The sequence below is a fragment of the Rana temporaria genome, chromosome 9, assembly GCF_905171775.1.
Source record: "Rana temporaria chromosome 9, aRanTem1.1, whole genome shotgun sequence".
NCBI classification, from domain to species: Eukaryota; Metazoa; Chordata; class Amphibia; order Anura; family Ranidae; genus Rana; species Rana temporaria.
In genome coordinates this window covers 153,782,718-153,806,013 of record NC_053497.1, presented here as the reverse complement: position 1 = coordinate 153,806,013, position 23,296 = coordinate 153,782,718, and the positions used below count along the sequence as shown (strand labels likewise).

General features: G+C 40.0%; 1 protein-coding gene across 1 annotated transcript in view; it reads right to left on the bottom strand.

The window, feature by feature from the left end:
* The window catches only part of ADGRD2 (adhesion G protein-coupled receptor D2), a 999,543-nt gene that overhangs the window by 823,288 nt on the left and 152,959 nt on the right, over positions 1 to 23,296 (bottom strand). The window contains exons 6-7 of the mRNA XM_040324866.1: positions 18,551 to 18,649; positions 10,603 to 10,691 (exon numbers count right to left, since the gene is read on the bottom strand). Coding sequence (XP_040180800.1) covers positions 10,603 to 10,691; positions 18,551 to 18,649 — 188 coding nt within the window. The remainder of the gene's footprint in view (positions 1 to 10,602; positions 10,692 to 18,550; positions 18,650 to 23,296) is intronic.

The following is a 23,296-nucleotide window of genomic DNA, read 5'->3' as shown; positions in this document are numbered from 1 at the left end:
CATACACTGACCTGCATACACTGACCTGTCCTGACTACACTGACCTGACCTGCATACACTGACCTAACTACACTGACCTGACCTGACTACACTGACCTTACCTGACCACACTGACCTGTCCTGACTACACTGACCTGACCTGCATACACTGACCTGACTACACTGACCTGACCTGACCACACTGACCTGACCTGACCACACTGACCTGACCGCACTGACCTGACCTGACTACACTGACCTGACCACACTGACCTGACCTGACTACACTGACCAGACCTGACTACACTGACCTGACTACACTGACCTGACTACACTGACCTGACCTGCATACACAATCACTGACCTGACCTACCTCAGCCGTGGTAGAGATGCAGCCAGAGGACTCGAGGAGGCTCAGGACTCAGGAACCAAGGAGGAAAGGAGAGCCGCTGAATAGAGCAGGGAGCTGGGATGTGGGGTGCCAATGTGCCTGAGGTCACCCTGTCGTACAGATGCAGCCGAGGAGGAGGGCCACTGAACCGAGCGGCATTGTAATTCCCGCATTCTGAGCTTGCAGCGCCTATGATGGATGTCACATGTCCCGCGGTCCCGGATTGGACCAGTGGGACGTCCATCATAGGTGCTGCAGGTTCCAGAAGGCGGGACCTGCTGTGTCTTCAGGCACACTCAGATAAAGAATGGTCCCTGCTCAGCGGCGCTCGGGGCTACTAATTGAGTTCGGCATGCCCGACACTCGGGGCTCCAGCCTCCTCAGCCCACCCCTAATGACGCTGGAATTTCATCGGACAATCCATCTGACTTTATTCCGACGGACAGTACGGTCGTGTGTACAAGGCATTAGAGTCTGGGCTTTTTTGTTTTATCATAGTATATACAAATGGTTTGTTTTCTGTAATTCTAAGGGGGTCCCTTAGAATCTCCAAAATGCATTGCAAGGTTTCAGATATACTATGATGAAATAAAAATATTTGACCCATCTCAGCCATTGGTGTGACACGTCCACATTCCTAAATTATTGGATTCTGGAATAAAGCCTGTTGACTTTGTTCCAATTCTCTCTGTACTTGTGAACAATGGAAAAGGAACTGGGGGAAACATTTACAGGTGTTTCTCCAACTGGGAGTATGTATGGGTATTGGTAGTGGTCTGGTGTTGTTGTAATTGCTGACTGGGGCTAGGAGGGCTCAGTCACATTTTTGTGTTTATTCCTAAGGAGGGCAAAGGGTGAAACAGCACTGAGAACACACTTGCTAACCTGTTTAACTTACATCTATCTCTATATATAAAACACAACGTGTGTATGTATGTTCCAGCATCACGTCCAAACGGCTAAAGGTATTAACATGAAACTTGGCACACATGTTACTTATATGTCAGCAACAAACATAGGATAGGTGGTTTAACCCTTACCCACCCCCATTTGCCATGGTCGGGGTTTTCCTTTAAAGTCCCATTCAACTCTATGGGAAATACATGTTACTTCATAACTTCCAAACGGCTGTAGATATTTCGATAACACTTGGTCACATGTTACTTATATGTCCACTTAAAATATAGGATAGTTAATTTATCCCTTAACTACCCCCATTTGTGAGGGTCGGGGTTTTTGTTTAAAGTCCCATGCAAATCAATGGGAAATGTATGTTCCCACATAACTTCTGTACGCCTGGAGATATTTCAATAATACCTGGTACACATATTACTTATATGACAGTTAAATTAACCCTTACCTACACCCTTATATAAAAGATGGGTATATTTATATTTCTATGATTTTCCTCCCTAAAAGGTTAAGATAGGAAGACCGGGCAACGCCGGGTATTCAGCTAGTTCCTCTATAAAAGTGTTGGCTGGCAACAATACACACATTTCACATTTGTGGGTCACTTGGTAGAAAAGTAAGACCAGACGGGGTGCAATGAGGAGGACCTTATGTACAGATTTGCCTTTGCACTAAATGAGAAAAGCAGTAAAACACAGTAAGTGGGGTTGATTTACTGAAGGCAAATGGGCTGTTGACTTTTGCAAAGGAAGTAGCACTTTGCAAAGTCATTTCCCCCAGAGCTTAGTGAATGTTGCGAACTGCAAAGTATACTCAATCACATTCAAGAAAAATTTGAAAAAAACAGCATTTCTTGCTCATACATCACGGGACACAGAGCCTTAATTACTTAAAGGGGTTGTAAAGGTACATTTTTTTTTCCCTTTACCTTAGTGCAGTCCTCCTTCACTTACGTCATCCTTCGATTTTACTTTTAGATGTCCTTATTTCTTCTGAGAAATCCTCACTTCCTGTTCTTCTGTCTGAAACTCCACACAGTAATTCGAGGCTTTCTCCCTGGTGTGGAGTGTCGTGCTCGCCCCCTGCCTTGGACTACAGGAAAGTCGGGACGCTCACTAACACACAGCTCTTTTCTCTATCTGCAACGTAGAGAGCGTACTGAATCTCTAGTAGTCCAAGGGAAGGGGCGAGCACCAGGGAGAAAGCCTTGCATTACTGTGTGGAGTTACAGACAGAAGAACAGGAGGTGAGGACTTCTCAGAAGAAATAAGGACATTTAAAAGCAAAATCGAAGGATGAGTTAAGTGAAGGAGGACTGCACTAAGGTAAAGGAAGCTATTTTGGAGAAAAAAAATGTACCTTTACAACCCCTTTAATGGGTTATGTAGGCACCACAGGTGATTGGACACTGGCAACCCCAATTAGAATTGAGTTCCTCCCCTATATAACCTCCCAAATGGAGAGTACTTCAGTTTTTTCACCAGTGTCTAAGGTGGTCATGTGCTAAGAAGAAAAAGCTCTTTTGATGGTCTTCTGAGGAGGCCTAGAAGCTAAAACCGGATCCATGCCTCAAGCCGATATCAAAAGCTAAAGATGAGTGGTACCCAGGCCTCGTGTAAAGAAGAAACAAGGTTTGCCTGTAATGTCTCTGCAGAGGTCTGGGCTCTGGGATACAGGCTTTGGTCTACTAATGCAACTGTGGTACAAAAAGTTACTGGCAGAGTCTTCTACAGGTCCAGGTATGAGGTTCCTCTAAGTGGGAACCCATGGTAAACCTGAAGGTTGGCACAACATTACCCACCGTGATGGGTGAAGGCTGGAACTGCTATTTCAGTAGCTTTCCTGCGGCGGGGATAAAGGTAAGAGAGGATCATTTTTAAAAATGTTATCTTCTGTGAGTAAGATGTCTTACCTGGTTTTCACCACTAGAGGGAGTAAGTTACATACCTGGTGTATTCTTACAAAGCCATCCAGGAAACACGCTCAGTGAAGTCGGTCAGTTTAAACACCACTCACCTCCTCCGCTGCAGGCTCTGCCACAAAACACATACAGGGGTCCCCCAAAACCCCCCAGTGGCTGCTCTCCTTCCTCTTTTTCTGCTCATGGCACCGCCATGACGGTTGGTGCGCACACCCTGAGCACGCTTTTGACTGTCTATAGGCAGGTGGAGAGGGGGAGGGCCATGGTTGCTCGTGCCCATTCGCGTGCATGGCACACATGTGCGCAGGAGCCAAGAGGCTTATTTAAAGCCCAGCACGCCAGAGCCTTCTGTAAAGAGGCATGGACACAGAGCTGTGGGCTGTAAGCATGCCTGTGGATTGAACCAGGCAAACCTAAGATTCCTACTTGGCATCAGGTTGTGCAGTGTGCTAATATTGTGTATTGTAAGACTATAGCACAACACTGATTCCATTTTGTGATAGTTCCTCTGCTTTGCAGTACAGGTCCCCCAGAAAAGGTACAAGGGCTAGTAAAAGAGGCATTAGGAAATCCCCGCTTATGGCTAAGGATTCTGAGCATGCCTGCAGTTTACCATCCCCCTCTGTCAGTCTGGTAGCAGCCTCACAGGATGATCATGTGCCCCTGTCTGGTTTTGCATCTTCTCCTATGGAAGCTCCTGTATACGTCACTGAGGATGCTTTAAAAGTTGCTTTGGATGGCTTAGAAGGAAGGATTGCTACTATAATCACAACCTCCTTAAAAGGTGGCAGAAAACGGGGTAGATCCCCTTCATCTGCTCTGGCTCTCTCATCAGATAAGCATTCTGAGGGTGAAAAATCCCTTCCTGGAGATGAGGATCAGGTGCAGTCTGAGGACTCAGAGGATGAGAGGATTCCTTCTACCTCTCAGTAGCTAAAGACGCAGGTGCAATATTATGCAGAGATGGTGTGTGCCACTTGCAAATTGCCTCCTGTTGAAGCTTCTATGTCCTGTTTCCTCTTTGGGATCTTGGAAATCCCCAAAGGGCTGCATGCTCCTTTCCAGTTCATCCCTTGCTGGATAAACTGATGTATGATGACTGGGTTCACCCAGATAAACAGTTTTCTCCTCTTAAGCAGTTTTTCATCCTTTATCCTATGGATGAAGGTTTTACTAAGAAATGGGGGGTACCTGCTATAGTTGCAGCTATTTCTTGTGCAAACAAAAGCCTGACCTGTCCTATAGACAATGCTCAGGGCTTTAAAGTGGATGTAAACCCAAACATTTTTTTTATGTCACAATGTAGAGAATAAGATTTCCTATCATCTGTGCCCAGTCTTGCCACACAGAGTTAATCCAGCTCTGAGCAATCCTCTTTTATTGTTCAGTGAAAATAAAAAGACTTGCCGAGAAAAACCCAAAGTCCTTTCTACCCCCTTGCTTTGAGTGACAGGTTAGTTACATATCTCGTGCACTAGCTTGGACACATGCACAGCCTGTGTAAAAAGTTCACAATTCATATCCCCCTCCCCTCTTCTTCTCTCCCCCTCCCCTCCAGCTCTCACAGGATTGGCTGCCTTTCCTGTGTTTTGCCTGGATGTTTATCATAATATGGAAATGTATGCTGCAGTAAACAGCCATCAGAATATACATAGACAAGTGATTAGGGGAGATGTATTTAGTCAGAGCTGGGCAGAGTAGAAGCTTGAGTGATCTTCTTCTTATTGTTCTATTGCAATGTGGTGTGTCTGAGGTCACCTGATCACATATGCAACATTCCTATATTACCAGGATGTGTTATGTGGGGGAGGGGTGGATTACTCACTTTTTATACTTACACCCAGTAAGGCTGAATGAACTTAGGGCTGGTTCACATTAGTGCGCTGTGTGAGATCGCAAGTGATTTGCACCGCACTGCTGTTCAGATCACATGCGATGTCTGTGCGATGCGATCCCTTTTTTTGGTCCCCAAACTGTCAGTTTGCAGTGCGATATGCGAGCTGAAATGGGGGTGTCATTACCAGCGTATGACACTCTCCAGCAGTTCGCATATGGCAGTGTGAACTGCCGTACGAGTCGGGTGCGATGTGGGAACCTGCAGTGGATTCGCAGTGTTCCCGAATCGCACCAGTGTGAACCAAGCCTCAAAGCATACAGCCTACAAATGTCACCTGACTGCTCCCACCAAGGCTCGGTGCACACTGTTGCGATGTGGGAACCCTGCGAATCCACTGCGGGTTCCCACATCGCACCCGACTTGCACAGCAGTTCACACGGCAGCCTTCTATCCGTCTATGCATGAAATTATTGGGAAAGATGGTAGCCTCACTCAAGGCCATTGCAGGGCAGAATTATGTCCGCTTGGAACAAAGGTCTCCAATAGTTCGCCAGAGCCTTAATTGGTGGTTGCTCCCTGAAAAACTATCAAAAGGAAGATCCTTTACTCTGGTTACCTGGAAAATGGTAACCACAGACGCCAGCCTTCTAGGCTGGGGGGCAGTTCTGGAAGTGGTCCGGAGCCGAAAAGCTCCTACCCATCAACATTCTGGAGATTCAGGCAATTTATCTGGCCCTCAGAGTCCTTAGGGTTGTCCTGTTCGGATACAGTCCAACAATGCTACAGCTGTGGCCTATATCAATCACCAAGGGGCACCAGAGGTCTGAATGCTCAAAGAGAGGTGAATCACATCTTGTCCTGGACAGAAAGGAATATTCCTTTCCTGTCTGCGGTCTTCATTACAGGGGTAGAAATTTGGCAGGCGAATAGTCTCTACACCCCGACATGTTTCCAATCATATGTCAAAAATGTGGAACCCCAGATGTGGACCTGTTGGCTTTCAGGTTCAACACAAAACTGGACAACTTTGTGTCAAGGACAAGAGATCTATTTGCTCAAAGGTCGGATACCCTGACAATTTTGTGGGATCGATATTCTCTGATTTTTGCGTTCCCTCCAGTTCCGCTTTTCCTGCGATTCCTTCAGAGAGTCAAGAGGGAAGGAAAGCCAGTGATTTTGGTCACCTTGGCTTGGCCCAGGAGACCCTGGTACGTGGAAATCGTAAAGATGGCAGAAGGAAGACCTTGGGTTCTCCCACTACGCTCGGACCTACTATCGCAGGGTCCAATATTCCATCCTGCCTTACAAAGTCTAAGTTTGACAGTTTGGCTGTTGAGACCCACATTCTAAGAAAACGTGGGCTCTCAAACCCAGTCTTAGCCACGTTGGTGAATGCTAGGAAGCCGGCCTCCAGGCTCATCTACTACAGAATCTGGAAGGCATATGTTTCCTGGTGTGAACCCAGAAGATGGCATCCTAGAAAGTATGTAATTTAATAGGATTCTTGCCTTTCTTCAGTTGGGCTTAAAAATTAATTTGGCCTTGAGCACTATCAAGTGCCAGATCTTGGCCTTATTGGTATTCTTTCAAAGACCACTTGCCTCTCATTCCCTAATCCGTGCCTTTGTTCTGGGAGCACTGCGCTTGAATCCGCCGGTTAAGTCTCCCGTGTGCCCATGGGATTTGAATTTGGTATTGTCTGTTTTACAGAAACTACCTTTTGAACCATTACACCATGCTTCTTTAACAAAGAAACAGTTTTTTCTCGTAGCCATATCCTCAGCAAGGAGAGTATCGGAATTGGCGGCTCTTTCGTGTAAAGAGCCGTACATGATTATTCATGATGACAGGGTGGTGCTGCATCCTCACTCGACTTTTCTACCTAAGAGGGTTTCGAGATTTCATCTGAATCAAGATATAGTCCTACCGTCTTTTTTTCCAGATCCGCAGTCTGCTGAAGATGAGAGTTTACACTCTCTAGATGTTGTAAGAGCTGTAAAAGTTTATCTGCAAGCTACGGCTCAGATACGAAAGACGGATTGTCTGTTTATTCTGCCACAAGGCCCAAGGAAGGGCCAGGCAGCGTCAAAATCTACTATTGCATGTTGGATTCGGCAAGTCATTATTCAGGCCTATGGTTTAGAAAAGAAGATTCCTCCTTTTCAGGTGAAAGTGCAGTCGACTAGAGCAGTTGGTGCTTCATGGGCAGTGCATCACCAGGCCTCCATGGTTCAGATATGTAAGGCTGCTACTTGGTCTTCGGTCCATACATTTACTAACTTCTATCAGGTAAATGTGAGAGGGTACGGGGATGCCGCCTTCAGGTGTAGTGTACTGCAGGCAGCAGATTTAAAAGACAATGCATATTTTGCACCAGGGGAAAAAAAATTGGGGGGAACTGGATTAGAAAACATGAACTACACTTGGGGGACATAATAAAAGATGGCGAAATCAGGACCTATGAAAAGTTGAAATCTCGCACCGACATCTGGAATCTTGACAGGTGGCGGTACTCTCAGCTATATCACTTTGTGCGACACCTCCCCCGCCCATTACGGATGGGGGCGGAGTTGACACCGTTAGAGAAATTATGTAAAACAGAGAACTCAAAGGGTACTGTTTCAAAATTATATAAATTACTTATAAAGATGGATGCACAGGGTGAACCCCATTTTGTTCAGAAATGGGAAAGGGAGTTGGGTATAGTTAGAGGGAAAAACACTTTTGAAAGGTTGATGCAATTGACCCATTTGTCTGCGATTGACATGCGAACCGCCGAGACAAACTACAAATGTATTTCTGGCTGGTACACCACACCTGACAAAATTAGTGAGTTTAGAACAGGCCAGCCTGCTGAATGTTGGCGAGGTTGCCCAGAAAGGGGAACGATGGCCCATCTGTGGTGGACCTGCCCCAAAATCCAAAGGTATTGGGATCTTATCTTGAGTCAAATAAAAGAGATCAAAGGGAATGAGATTAAAAAAGATCCCTGGGTTGTTCTCTTTCATGGTACTCAAGAGGGAATTCAAAGGTACAGGCAATCACTTACACCTCACTTGCTTAAAGCGGTTCTCCACCCTAAAGTGGAGTCCCGCTGATCGGAACCCTCCCCCCCTCCGGTGTCACATTTGACACCTTTCAGGGGGGAGGGGGGTGCAGACACCTGTCTAAAGACAGGTATTTGCATCCACTTCCGGCCACACGCTACGGGCGAAAGACGGGTTTTTCTGACTTCCCGTCTGTCGCCCGTTGTGTGCTGGGAACACTCGGCTCCCAGCACACAGCGTGTGAGCCAATCGGCGGGCGCAGCGCGACTCGCGCATGCGCCGTAGGGAACCGGGCAGTGAAGCCGCAGCGCTTCACTTCCTGGTTCCCTCAGCGTGGATGGAGGGGGGAGCAGCTGAGAGACGAGCGATCGCTCGTGCTCTGCTGCGATCAGCGCTGGACTCCAGGACAGGTAAGTGTCCTAATATTAAAAGTCAGCAGCTGCAGTATTTGTAGCTGCTGGCTTTTAATATTTTTTCCCCGTGGCACATCCGCTTTAATGCTGCAAAAAGGCTTATACCAAAAAAGTGGCAGGAAGCTGAAAGTCCGCAGGCATGGGAATGGATAGACGCAGTAGAGGAAACTCATAGGATGGAAGCGCTAAAGGAGATGGTTGTCGAGATAAATCAAGACTTCAAGGAAAAATGGGAAAAGTGGCAAGATCATAAAAAAACATGGAGCTACGCGGAAAAAATTAAGAGTATGTTGTTGAAACATGTGCAGAATATAGCGACCCAGACCCAACCAATTAAGTATTCGCATAGAAAGGGAAACCATAACTGTAAAATATAATAATAAAAATAAATACGGAATCAACTGTATTACAACGGCAATAGAGCCCTGGAAGCCTGGGTGGGGGTTGGGGTGAGTGGGGTGAAATTCAATTCTGTTTTGGGGGCTCTATTTCGTTAAGACTTCAGTAAAGTGAGGGTACGATCGAATCTCTTCTAAGAAATAAATACTTTGTTAAAGCAAAAAAAAAAAAAAAGGAGTAAAACAAATACAATGTATAACACCACAGATGATGCAAAACTGTAAATGGAGACGAAGGCAAGCATTAAACCATGAGCTGGTCTCTAGTACTAGGTTAAAAGCTGACGTGGTAAAAAAAAAAAAAAAAAAAAAGAGCTGTACATGATTATTCATGATGACAGGGTGGTGCTGCATCCTCACTCGACTTTTCTACCTAAGGTGGTTTCGAGATTTCATCTGAATCAAGATATAGTGCTACCATCTTTTTTTCCAGATCCGCAGTCTGCTGAGGAAGAGAGTTTACACTCTCTAGATGTTGTAAGAGCTGTAAAAGTTTATCTGCAAGCTACGGCTCAGATACGAAAGACTGATTGTCTGTTTATTCTTCCACAAGGCCCAAGGAAGGGCCAGGCAGCGTCAAAATCTACTATTGCATGTTGGATTCGGCAAGTCATTATTCAGGCCTATGGTTTAGAAAAGAAGATTCCTCCTTTTCAGGTGAAAGCACAGTCGACTAGAGCAGTTGGTGCTTCATGGGCAGTGCATCACCAGGCCTCCATGGTTCAGATATGTAAGGCTGCTACTTGGCCTTCGGTCCATACATTTACTAACTTCTATCAGGTAAATGTGAGAGGGTACGGGGATGCCGCCTTCAGGCGTAGTGTACTGCAGGCAGCAGTATAGATCCTCTGGCCCAATGGCGGTCTTTATTCTTATCTGTGTCTCCCTCCCCTCAATTTAAGCATTGCTATGGGACATCCCATTAAGTAATTAAGGTTCTGTGTCCCGTGATGTATGAGCAGGAAAATAAAGATTTTTTAATACAGCTTTCCTGTAAAATCCTTTTCTTGGGAATACATCACGGGACACAGAGCTCCCGCCCCTCTTCGGAGTTAAACATGGGACACTTATTGCTTTGCTACAAAACTGAGGTACTCTCCATTTGGGAGGGGTTATATAGGGGAGGAACTCAATTCTTATTGGGTTTGCCAGTGTCCAATCACCTGTGGTGACTACATGTCCCATATTCCCAAGAAAAGGATTTTACAGGTAAGCTGTATTAAAAAATACTTTTTGCTTTCATGTGATTGGATAATGGTAGTCAGTAGAGGTTCACCACATTCACTAAGTTTAGGGGTAAATTCCCTTGCACAGTGAACAGCTCATTTACCTTTAGTAAAATAACCTTATTGTGTAGTACTAATTAGCAGCCAGCACAGCCCGTGTAAAAAGCAAATACATTATCCCTCATGCAAAATGAAGGAAAAACGCTCTGGACAGCCGCATTCCAAAAATAAATTGCTTTTATTTTAAAATCAAAAAACACACAAAAAGCATGCCACACCAAACTTTAGTGCTTATTCATAGCTTATACATTATCCCTCATGCCGAAAAAAAAAACCCTTTAAAAATGTCTTAGTATTTTTTTTTACATTAAACAGATAAAACAGCATATATACATATATGGAAATATTATGCTAAAAAAATAGTTTTACTTCCTAATTGTTGCCAGATAATATCAGATAATATTTTAAATTAACTTACCAATGTGCGATTTGCAATAACATTCACCCTGCTTGCAAAAGTTTGGTTTTTATTCCTTTTGTTGGCATTTCTCAGGTGTTGATAAGTTTCTGAAAAAAAAAAATTAATGCTTTGAATTAAAATCACTGCAACCATAAAATAACATATTGAAAGAACAGGATATGGGATTTTAAAGGTGCTAGAGATAATAGTCAATACAACATAAATTATGCAAAATTTTTAATATTTTATTAATAACAGCAATTAAAAAACTGATAAATACTATTCATTGACTGTTACAGGCATACATCTAATACCTAACATGTAACAGTGATGGATTGTACACAGTTGAAAGTAGCGTCCATTTTTGTTTGACAGTTTCGCCGTTAAGGCTTCATCATGACTGGACGCGAAGGGATACTTTAAATCATTTTTCAAAAGAAATCCAGCTTTAGATGTAAGGAAAAATAAACAATACACATAAATATACATATTATTATTTTGCGACAAAAATATACATTGCAAATATTGGTAAGGCAAGCATGTGAAAAAAGAAAGAAGGAAGACGAAATAAAAAAAAACGCAGGAAGATATAGATCAAATGCAATCTTCCTCATGAGCTCCCTACCTCATAGAGATACGGAGGTCACTACAATGGAACAAATCCTCTCCTGGTCTCTGTGTATGCACATCGTTCAGCAAAATTCAAAGATTGACAAAAGTTCCCGTAAGGGGGGATGAGAAACAACCATACTAATCAGAAACCTCTTGAGATGCCTGTAACAATACATTCAATACTCCAATTATAAGCAAGGTATAACAGAGGGAGGCTACGCAGACCCATAGGTAGGCATACCTAAATATAAGAGCTGCACCCATCTTCCTCTGATTGTTCAATTATCCATCCATAAAGGAGCTCCAACCGGCCACAGAATTAAGTAGAATAATCTGTCTCGGTTCTACTTTGCCCCAAGATATCTAATTAAAAAGGAAACATGTCCCCTTCAAGAGATAGCACGGTAAATTTATCCCATTAACTCTATAAGGGGCTAAACATATATCCTCACCCAAAGATGAATCCTCAATGATTAATGCCTATGCCCCTCCTGGGGATGCAGATAATGCCTTTCCAAGGTAGAAAAGGGGGGAGCGGTCCTTAGGGGGACTCCCAGAATAGAAGACTGTCCACCACAGAAGTAATGGGCACCGATTCCTAGACAAACAACCTGAAAACAATACAGGCAGAAGGTCTATTAGTAAATCCCTTTGGAATCCTAATGCTGCCAATAGCCATTTACAATTTTGCAGTATCTACCTCTTGTGTGGATCCCGGTCAGACGTGAGCTCCTTTGACTCTCCTCACGTGGCAAATGCCGTGTGGGGTTTATATAGCCCCCCCAGGTGTGACATCACACCATGCTGTAGCCTTACAGACACAAGATGAGGAGGGGCCTGAGATGTGGACTGAATCATGGGAATCAGGAAGTGATGTAATTTCCTGTTTACATGCCCTCTTGCACAGAAAGACCTTCTGTGCTGACACCAAGCTGAACGAATCATCAATGGGTCTGGATGTTAAGAAAAAAAAAAAAAGGGCACGCATGAATCCCCACAACGCCACAATGGTGGACAGTCTTCTATTCTGGGAGTCCCCCTAGGGACCGCCCCCCCTTTCTACCTTTTAAAGGCATTATCTGCAGCCCCAGGAGGGGCATAGGCATTAATCATTGAAGATTCATCTTTGGGTGAGGATATATGTTTAAACCCTTATAGAGTTAATGGGATAAATTTACTGTGCTATCTCTTAAAGGGGACATGTTTCCTTTTTAATTAGATATCGCGGGGCAAAGTAGAACAGAGCCAGATTATTCTATTTAATTCTGTGGCCGGTTGGAGCTCCTTTATGGATGGATAATTGAACAATCAGAGGAAGGTGGGTGCAGCTCTTATATTCAGGTATGCCTGCCTAGGGGTCTGCGTAGCCCCCCTCTGTTATACCTTCTTTATAATTAAATTATTGAATGTATTGTTACAGGCATCTGAAGAGGTTTTTGGTTATTATGGTTGTTTCTCATCCCCCTTTACGAGAACTTTTGGCAATTTTTGAATTGAGCTGAACGATGATGCACATCGTTCAGCTCAATTCAAAAATTGCCAAAAGTTCTCACAGAGACCAGGAGAGGATTGGTTCCATTGTAGTGATGACCTCCGTATCTCTATGAGGTAGGGAGCTCATGAGGAAGATTGCATTCGATTTATATCTTCCTGCGTTTTTTTTTTCTTCTTCCTTCTTCTTTCTTTTTTCACATGCATGATTTACCAATATTTGCAAGGTATATTTTTGTCGCAAAATAATAATATGTATATTTATGTGTATTGTTTCTTTTTCCTTACATCTAAAGCTGGATTTCTTTTAAAAAATGATTTAAAGTATCCCTTTGCGTCCAGTCCTGATGACGCCCTAACGGCAAAACTGTCGAACAAAAATGGACGCTACTTTCAACTGTATACAATCCATCACTGTCACATGTTAGGTATTAGATGTATACCTGTAACAGTCAATGAATATTATTCATCAGTTTTTTAATTGCTGTTAAATATTTTCTATTTTTTATACTTTATGTTGTATTGCCTATTATCTCTAGCACCTTTAAAATCCCATATCCTGTTCTTTCAATATTTTATAATAGAGATGTACAGTAGGTGCTATTACATATTTGAGAAGGAGAAAAAAAAAGATGCGCTAAGAATTATTAAAAAACAAATAAATGTACCCAAAACTCATGGTGAGTGATTGTCCATGGATAATGCATGAAACAAGGAAAAAGGAAAAAAAAGTGATCAAAGTCCTTAGAAGAACAACGTAGCTCCTTTCACCAGTGAAATAGAAAGAAAAAAAGTCCACAATTGTTGATCATAGACTGTAGTGACAATCCGATAGAAAGAGATCCTCCACCATAAGAGTAATGAATCCGCTTACCAGATTCCCAGCGGTCCCTTAATCAAAAGAGGACCCCAGGTAGCATGTAGATTAACACTGTAGGAGTTGAGGTCTAAATGGGCCGAGCTTGATGCCAATCACCATTTCAATCCAGTAGGTAGAAGACTTGGTTACCGAGTAACATGGAAAACACATAGAGGGCCGCAATAGTGTAAAACCATGGTTTTACACTATTGCGGCCCTCTATGTGTTTGAAGAAGTAAGAAGAAAAAAGAAGAAAAAAAAAATGCAGGAAGATATAGATCACTACATTCTATGATCAACAATTGTGGACTTTTTTCTTTCTATTTCACTGGTGAAAGGAGCTACGTTGTTCTTCTAAGGACTTTGATCACTTTTTTTTCCTTTTTCCTTGTTTCATGCATTATCCATGGACAATCACTAATACCATGAGTTTTGGGTACATTTATTTGTTTTTTAATAATTCTTAGCGCATCTTGTTTTTTCTCCTATGCTATCACTGTCCCAATGTTTACAGTAAGGTGCAGCTTCACTTGTTTATATATGAGCATTATTTAGCAGCATTGATTTTGTCTACTTCTTAGTTTATTAGCGCAGTTGCTCCCCAATTTTTTTTCGCTATTACATATTTGTCCAATGGTATACTGATGACTGCCCACTATTCTTGACTACATAAAATAACATGTTCATATTGAAACCATTTGAACCCCTTGCATTGAGAGTGGGACCCTTTAAAAAGTATCTTTGGTGAAGTTTATAATATAAATACTCTGCCCCTATGATGTTATTTATTCCATGGTGGTAATTCAATATATAAGTAAACCGGGAAACAAAGATGCGTAAGAACTGAACAGAAAAATATTTAAACCAAAACATTATTATAAAGTTAATATGATTATCAGTGGAAAAAATGATTTACAACATAGATAATAGTTTAAATATTAAGAGTAGGCGTGTCTTCTTTACAGGCCTACATGACGTATTCTTAGATGGCAATTGGTGTGGGTGCTCTGGCAAAATCAGTGTGGGGTGTAGAATCATCTGTAAAACCTTGGTGTAGAATCATAAGTGAAATCTGTACAACATGCTTTCAAAAAATCTATGTTGTAGTCCCGAAGAGCAGGTGGAGAGACCCTGTAGCTACCTAAGCAAGTTTATTCTGTGCGGACATTTGAATAGATCTTGTACAGACCAAAACTTGTGAACTTGCTCTGATATTTGTAGGCTTCTCCCACAACATATTATATAGTATTGCATAGAGTAGGTGAGTATAACATGTTTTTAAATAACAAAAAAATATGTAACTTGACAAATGCTTTAAGTAGTTAAGGCTAATGTAGCCTTTAACCCTAACTGTATGTATTAACTTTGCCCAAAGCACTTGATATTATAAACAAATGAAACAGTTTTTGATTTTTTCACATATTTTAAGTTTGTTTTGCACCTTACTGCAATCTTTTCCAGACATTTTTAGACTTTTCTGTCTACATGCTCCATTGTAAGCTGCATACGATTGCTCTGCACTAGTTTACTGACAGTGACAGCGGTGGACCATATCTGTGAACACAGCCACTTGTAGTCTCCACCAGCGATACATGACAGGCTGACAATGCAGACAGTTGTTATCCCAAAAAGGGAGGAACCTGAACAAGGACCTTCACAGAAGGACCATCGGGTATTCTTTAACTAATGAACCATACACCTCCTACTCATGAGTATTGTGATCTACCATAAGATCTTCCCAAACACCCGAATCCTGGCTCCAGATACAAAAGAACCATGCCTTGCTGCCCTCTTAGGTCTGGGAGAATCCAACAACAAACTGAACAAAATACAGAAAAAAGAGGGCGCACCAGCCTAGCACATAACCTCAAAACTAGACATGTGCACTGCCAAAAAATGTGTTTTTTTCGTTTTTTTTATTTTTTCGTAAATTCGGGAAATTCGAAAAATAATTTTTTTCCGTTTTTGTTTCATTCGTTTTTTTTATTTTTTCGGAAATTCGTAAATTTCGAAAAAAAAAATTAGTTTTTTTTCGTAAATTCGAATTTTCGTAAATTCGGAAATTTACGAATTTTCGAAATTTCGAATTTTCGAATTTCGAATTTTTCAATTTTCGAAATTTCGAATTTTTGACATTTCAAATTTTTCAATTTTCGAAATTTCGACATTTCGAATTTTTCAATTTTCGATATTTCGAATTTCGAATTTTTCAATTTTCGAAATTTCGAAATACGAAAATTCGGAAATGCGAAAATTCGGAAATACGAAATTTCAAAATTTCGAAAATTGAAAAATTCGAAATTCGGAATTTCGAAAATTGAAAAATTCGAAATTCGAAAATTGAATTGAATAACTGTATGTATTAACTTTGACCAAAGCACTTGATATTATAAACAAATGAAACAGTTTTTGATTTTTTCACATATTTTAAGTTTGTTTTGCACCTTACTGCAATCTTTTCCAGACATTTTTAGACTTTTCTGTCTACATGCTCCATTGTAAGCTGCATACGATTGCTCTGCACTAGTTTACTGACAGTGACAGCGGTGGACCATATCTGTGAACACAGCCACTTGTAGTCTCCACCAGTGATATATGACAGGCTGACAATGCAGACAGTTGTTATCCCAAAAAGGGAGGAACCTGAACAAGGACCTTCACAGAAGGACCATCGGGTATTCTTTAACTAATGAACAATACACCTCCTACTCATGAGTATTGTGATCTACCATAAGATCTTCCCAAACACCCGAATCCTGGCTCCAGATACAAAAGAACCATGCCTTGCTGCCCTCTTAGGTCTGGGGGGAATCCAACAACAAACTGAACAAAATACAGAAAAAAGAGGGCGCACCAGCCTAGCACATAACCTCAAAACTAGACATGTGCACTGCCAAAAAATTTGTTTTTTTCGTTTATGTTATTTTCGTTTTTTTTATTTTTTCGTAAATTCGGGAAATTCGAAAAATAATTTTTTTCCGTTTTTGTTTCATTCGTTTTTTTATTTTTTCGTAAATTCGTAAATTTCGAAAAAAAAATCGTTTTTTTTCGTAAATTCGGGAAATTTTCGGATTTCCGAAAAAGCAAAAAACGGAAAAACGAATGAAACGAAAAAAAAACGAATGAAACGAAAAAAAAACGAATTTTCGGAAATTCGGAAATTTACGAATTTTCGAAATTTCGAATTTTCGAAATTTCGAATTTTTCAATTTTCGAAATTTCGAATTTTTGACATTTCGAATTTTTCAATTTTCGAAATTTCGAATTTCGGATTTTTCAAAATTTCGAATTTCGAATTTTTCAATTTTCGAATTTCGAATTTTTCAATTTTCGAAACTTCGAAATTTTGTATTTTCGAAATTTTGTATTTTCGTAATTTCGTATTTCGAATTTTTCAGTTTTCGAATTTTTTTATTTTCAAGTTTTTCAGTTTTCGAATTTTTGATTTTCCAACTTTCAATTTTCGAAATTTCGATTTTTGACATTTCGAATTTTTCAATTTTCGAAATTTCGATTTTCGAATTTTTGACATTTCGAATTTTTCAATTTTCGATATTTCGAATTTCGAATTTTTCAATTTTCGAAATTTCGAAATACGAAAATTCGGAAATGCGAAAATTCGGAAATACGAAATTTCAAAATTTCGAAAATTGAAAAATTCGAAATTCGGAATTTCGAAAATTGAAAAATTCGGAATTCGGAATTTCGAAAATTGAAAAATTCGAAATTCGAAAATTGAATTCGAAAATTGAAAAATTCGAAATTTTTCAATTTTTGAATTTTTCTATTTTCGAATTGAAAAATTCGAAATTCGAAAACTTTTCAATTTTCGAATTTTTCAATTCGAAAATAGAAAAATTCCAAAAAATTTTCAATTCGAAATTTGATTTTTTTTTTAATTTTCGATTTTTTCAATTTTCGAATTTAGAATTTTTCAATTTTCGAAATTCGGAAATACGAAAATTCGAAAATTGAAGAATTCGAAAAATTCCAAATTCCAAATTTCGAAAATTTCGAAAATTGAAAGATTCGAAATTCGAAAATTGAAAAAAATCGAAGGTCAATTTTCGAATTTCGAATTTTTCGGAAATACGAAAATTCGAAAATCGGAAATTGAAAAATTCGAAATTTGAAACATTTTTCAATTTTCGAAATTTCGAATCTTGAATTCGAAAATGGAAAAATTCGAAAATTGAAAAATTCGAAAATTGAAAAATTCGAAAATGGAAAAATTCGAAATTTCGAAAATTCGAAATTTCGAAAATTTTCGTATTTCCAAATTTCCGAAGATCCGAATCTCCGAAATTCGAAAAAAAACAGTAATACGAAAATTCGTAAATTCCCAAATACGAATTTTCGAAAATACGAAAATTCGTAAATTCGAATTTTCGAAAATACGAAAATTTGTATATTGGTAAATTCAAAATTTTCGGAAATCCGAAAATTCGTAAATAAAAAATTTGTAAATATGAAAATTCGTAAAAAAACGAATTAGAAACAAAACGAATTGCACATGTCTACTCAAAACCATTTATTGATTAAAAGAAAAATATGTACCTACTTATAAATGGTACAACTGGTCTGGTATGGATTTCAAGGGGGAACCCATGAAAAAACAAAAATGTATAGGGATCCCCCAAAAATTGGAATTTCATGCAATAACAAAACAAAAAAAATGCAAAAGTAAAAACAAAATCGTTCAGAGCAATAGGACCTTGATAGAGGCAAACCCAAATAAGCCTATATACACTTTCAAAATAATGAATACATTTTGGCAATTGGGTGAGCTTCTGGAAATGACCAGACATGAATATTGTCTTCATTAGCAAATAATAATAATTTCTATCTTGCAGAAGAAAAATCAGAACTATCCTCTCATTGGTTTAAACAGGCTATACGCATGTACATTACACAGGTTTGTTTTTGTTTTACATTTTAATATATTGTATCAGCCCCATTGCAGAACATAACTGAAGTATAAAAATAAATCATGACATTACTTGCCTCGTGTATAGTAGCAAACAAATGGTATTTTCTCTGTACAAGGCTTGTAATTTGTGTCACCATCACTGTTCTGCAGAACTTTGCATTGTATTGAACATCCTAAGCACAAAGAACAAGAGAGATAATGTGAAAAAAAAAAGAGAAGACAATGTTTGGGGAAACCTGACAGTGTCACATTCTCAGTTTGGTGCTGCAGGGTTGCCAAATAAAAGTGTATTTTTTCACTGACAACTTCCCAAACAAATCATAGACAATTCCAAATCTTTGCAGAGACAATACTATACTAACACAAAATTGCAAACAGTAATAAAACAACTAATTAATTATCAAAACAATTATAATAAGAAGGGTATTGTACGTTTGTATGTAAAAACGTGTGAAAAGAGAGTGTATTTAGGGCAGTTTCTTTTGCTTAAAGGAGTTGTAAAGGAATTTTTTTTGCTGAAATGACTGTTTACAGGGTATGGAGACATAATAGTTAAAGCGGAGTTCCGGCCACAATTTCACTTTTTAAATATAAATACCCCTGTAATACACAAGCTTAATGTATTCTAGTAAAGTTAGTCTGTAAACTAAGGTCCGTTTTGTTAGGTTGTTACAGCATTTAGACACTTTATAAAATAGAAATTGACTGGGGCCATCTTAAGTGTGGGCATCATGAAGCCAGACTGTATGACTTCCTGGATTTCAGCCTTGCAGATCTCGCACATGCTCAGTGCTGCACAAGCAGTGTAATAGGTTTCAGATCAGGTTTCAGCACCTGTACTGTCCAAGTCACATGATTCTTCAAGACTGGGGAGTGCACAGACTCCTGGAAAGTTACACCCACTACATTCCCAGGAGTCTGTGCGGTGTAGGTTAGGAAGCTTAAGCACCTAGGTGCAGGAAGTGGGAAGATTAACTATTCTGCCTAGCAACAACACTTTGAAGGCATCTAAAAAAAATGTTTTTTTCTTAAAGGACTAATGAATTTTTTTTTAAACTACTGATGTAATGTTATATTTATGGGTGGAACTCCACTTTAGCTGATTCCTTTTAAAATTGATTAAAAATCGATAAAAATCAATCTCATAATAAAAAAACGGGGGGGGTGTAATGGCGCTTGCGAGTTAATGACTAAATAATAATATCAAAAAATCATTACGCACAGCAACGTGTGATAATAGACCAGTACATCCAGTAAAATGTGTTCCACTCCTAATTCCTCCAAGACTCCTCACACATCAATAACTATGATGTGAAGGATGGAAAATGTGAAAATTAATGAAAATAATGAAATCCAACAGTTATGACTCAAACAACAATTTGGGGTCATAAAATAAATTGTGAAACAATTATATCAACAAGTGATATAAAAATAAGTACATAACACCAATTAAGACTATAATTGGTAAGAGTGATGCTAAATAATATATAATCCAAAAAAGTGCAAAACAGACTAATTAAAAGTGCACCATAAATTGTGCCAGTGAATATAAAAAATATTGTTCAGGCAAATGTTCAAACAGTAAATATAAAAATAATGTTCAGGCAAATGACAGTGTTCAAGAAAAACTCTGTGCTTAAAAGTGGAAAATAAATATATATAGTGAATGAGTTCATAAAGTGCTTAATGAAATAGTTTCCAAAAGGTGCAATAGTGCTTGATCGATGCTGCAATCCAACGCACGATCCTTCCGTGTGGCAGTGCAGATCAAATTTTAAGGAAATACTAGCCTCTCACCTCAGGAAAGGCTATTCAAGCCTAAATGTTGTACAATGGAGACCAGCAGGTAAAGCTATGGATCCAGGACAGCCCAGCTTGTTTCCAACACCCGTCCACAAATTCTCCAGACCGCTCTTAGAGTCCTCCTGGAGCCAAAAGCGAAAATAACACTGCCCTGCCTTTTACATAATCTCATAATGTACCTCTAGTTTCATTTTTGCGTCTAGTTTCGTTTTTGCATCTAGTTTCGTTTTTGCATGTTATCCTGCCTCTGTGCTAGACAGAGCCATAGAGCAGTGATGGTTTGGAAAATGAAACTAGAATCTCCCAGTACTGTAGTCATCAGAAAACAGACAACCAGGAAGTGTCCAGAACATAGAAGAATTGCAGCAACATCAGAGCAAAAACGAACAATGAGGACATGAAACCAGGACTGCAGTAAGACAAAGGAAGCTATTTAGCTAAAAAAAAAAAAAATCCTTTAGTGACCCTTTAATTACTCTCCATTTTTACTTGCTAAAGTTTTTATCTAATTTTTGTGTATTTGACCATTTTTTTTATTTCTGTATATTGTTGGCTTGATTATTTTATTTTACTTTATATTCTGTCTGCTTGTATATTTTAATTTTTTTGTGTGAGTGTTCTTTTCTTTGTGTCTAATGAAAAATAATGAGGTTAAATGAAAGGCTGTTTTTATGATAGTTTCCCTCGAGAGCCATATAACTTTTCCCTCTATTGGTCCCGGCATCCTTCTAATGGTCCCTGTAAGGAAAAAACTGGGAGGGGGACCTGAGTATAGTATTAAACTTATGATTAAAAACACTTACAAGATGATAGAAGATGCATGCTCATCAAAGTAAAGTGTAGTCCTGGCATTCCACATGGCTCTTTGGGTCCCACCGCTATGCCGGATAGCTGGAAAGGATTGAGCAGCTGGCTGGAATGGATCACAGTGTTTCTCCAGGAGCAAGAAACCATGAAGCTCCACACTGACCAGCATGGACCGTGGAACAGGAAGTAATGTCACCAGTGTCCGATTGGACCAAGGCAAGGCTGGAATCTTGTCAATCAGGGCTGCAGTGGTGAAAGGCTACGCGCTCGGAACTAGCTGCTCCTTTTATTGGCCTGCTGCCCTCTAGAGGAGGACAGCTATATATACACAATGGAGAGCATGTGGGTGTGGTCATGGAACTAGAACTTCCAGCAGACCAATCAGTAAACAATTTTACAGTTAACAGTTAACAGTCTTGGACTGACTAAAAAAATTATTAAACTGATACACATGGAAATATCTGTATGTATAGAAGCCTATTGAAGAGGTTAATGTTGTATGAAGGGCCAGCAAATAAAAACAAAAGGGGTTAGTATGCATGTAAACATGAAGAGGTGATGGAGGGGGAACAGGCTGTAGTGTAAAGAATAATACTAATGAACAGTAATGATAAAATTGGTGCTGCATTCCCCCTAATTGGTATACAAGCGATGTACAGTCATGGCCGAAATTGTTGGCACCCCAGAAATTTTCCCAGAAAATCAAGTATTTCTCACAGAAAAGTATTGCAATAACACATGTTTGCTATACACATGTTTATTCCCTTTTTGTGTATTGGAACAAAACAAAAAAAGGGAGGAAAAAAAGCAAATTGGACATAATGTCACACAAAACTCCAAAAATGGGCTGGTCAAAATTATTGGCACCCTTTCAAAATTGTGGATAAATAAGATTGTTTCAAGCATGTGATGCTCCTTTAAACTCACCTGGGGTAAGTAACAGGTGTGGGCAATATAAAAATCACACCTGAAAGTAGATAAAAAGAAGAGAAGTTCACTTAGCCTTTGAATTGAGTGTCTGTGTGTGCCACACTAAGCACGAACAACAGAAAGAGGAGAAGAGAACTGTCTGAGGACTTGAGAACCAAAATTGTGGAAAAATATCAACAATCTCAAGGTTACAAGTCCATCTCCAGAGATCTATACTTGCCTTTGTCCACAGTGCGCAACATTATCAAGAAGTTTGCAACCCATGGCATTGTAGCTAATCTCTCTGGGCGTGGACGGATGAAAGGTTGCAACGCAGGATAGTCCAGATGGTGGATAAGCAGCCCCAAACAAGTTCCAAAGAAATTCCTGCAGTTTCAGGGAGCATCAATGTCAGCGCAAACTATCCATCGACATTAAAATGAAATTAAACTCTATAGCAGGAGACCCAGGAGGACCTCACTGCTGACACAGACATAAAAAAGCAAGACTATAGTTTGCCTAAATGTACTTGAGTAAGCCAAAATCCTTCTGGGAAAACGTCTTGTGGACAGATGAGACCAAGATAGAGCTTTTTGGTAAAGCACATCATTCTGTTTACTGAAAATGGAATGAGGCCTACAAAGAAAAGAACACAGTACCTACAGTGAAATATGGTGGAGGTTTAATGATGTTTTGCTGCCTCTGGCACTGGGTGCCTTGAATGTGTGCAAGGCATCATGAAATCTGAGGATTACCAAAGGATTTTGGGTCGCACTGTAGAGCCCAGTGTCAGAAAGCTGGGTTTGCGTCTGAGATCTTGGGTCTTCCAGCAGGACAATGACCCCAAACATACATCAAAAAGCACCTAGAAATGGATGGCAACAAAGCGCTGGTTCTAAAGAGAGTTCTAAAGTGGCCAGCAATGAGTCCAAATCTAAATCCCATTGAATACCTGTGGAGAGATTTTAAAATTGCTGTTGGGAAAAGGCGCCCTTCCAATAAGAGATACCTGGAGCAGTTTGCGAAGGAAGAGTGGACCAAAATTCCGGGTGAGAGGTGTAAGAAGCTTATTGATGGTTATAGGAAGCGACTGATTTCAGTTATTTTTTCCAAAGGGTGTGCAACCAAATATTAAGTTAAGGGTGCCAAGAATTTTGACCAGCCCATTTTTGGAGTTTTGTGTGACATTATGTCCAATTTGCTTTCCCCCCCCCCCCCTTTTTTTGCTTTACACACAAAGGGAATAAACATGTCTATAGCAAAACATGTGTTACTGCAATACTTTTCTGTGAGAAATACTT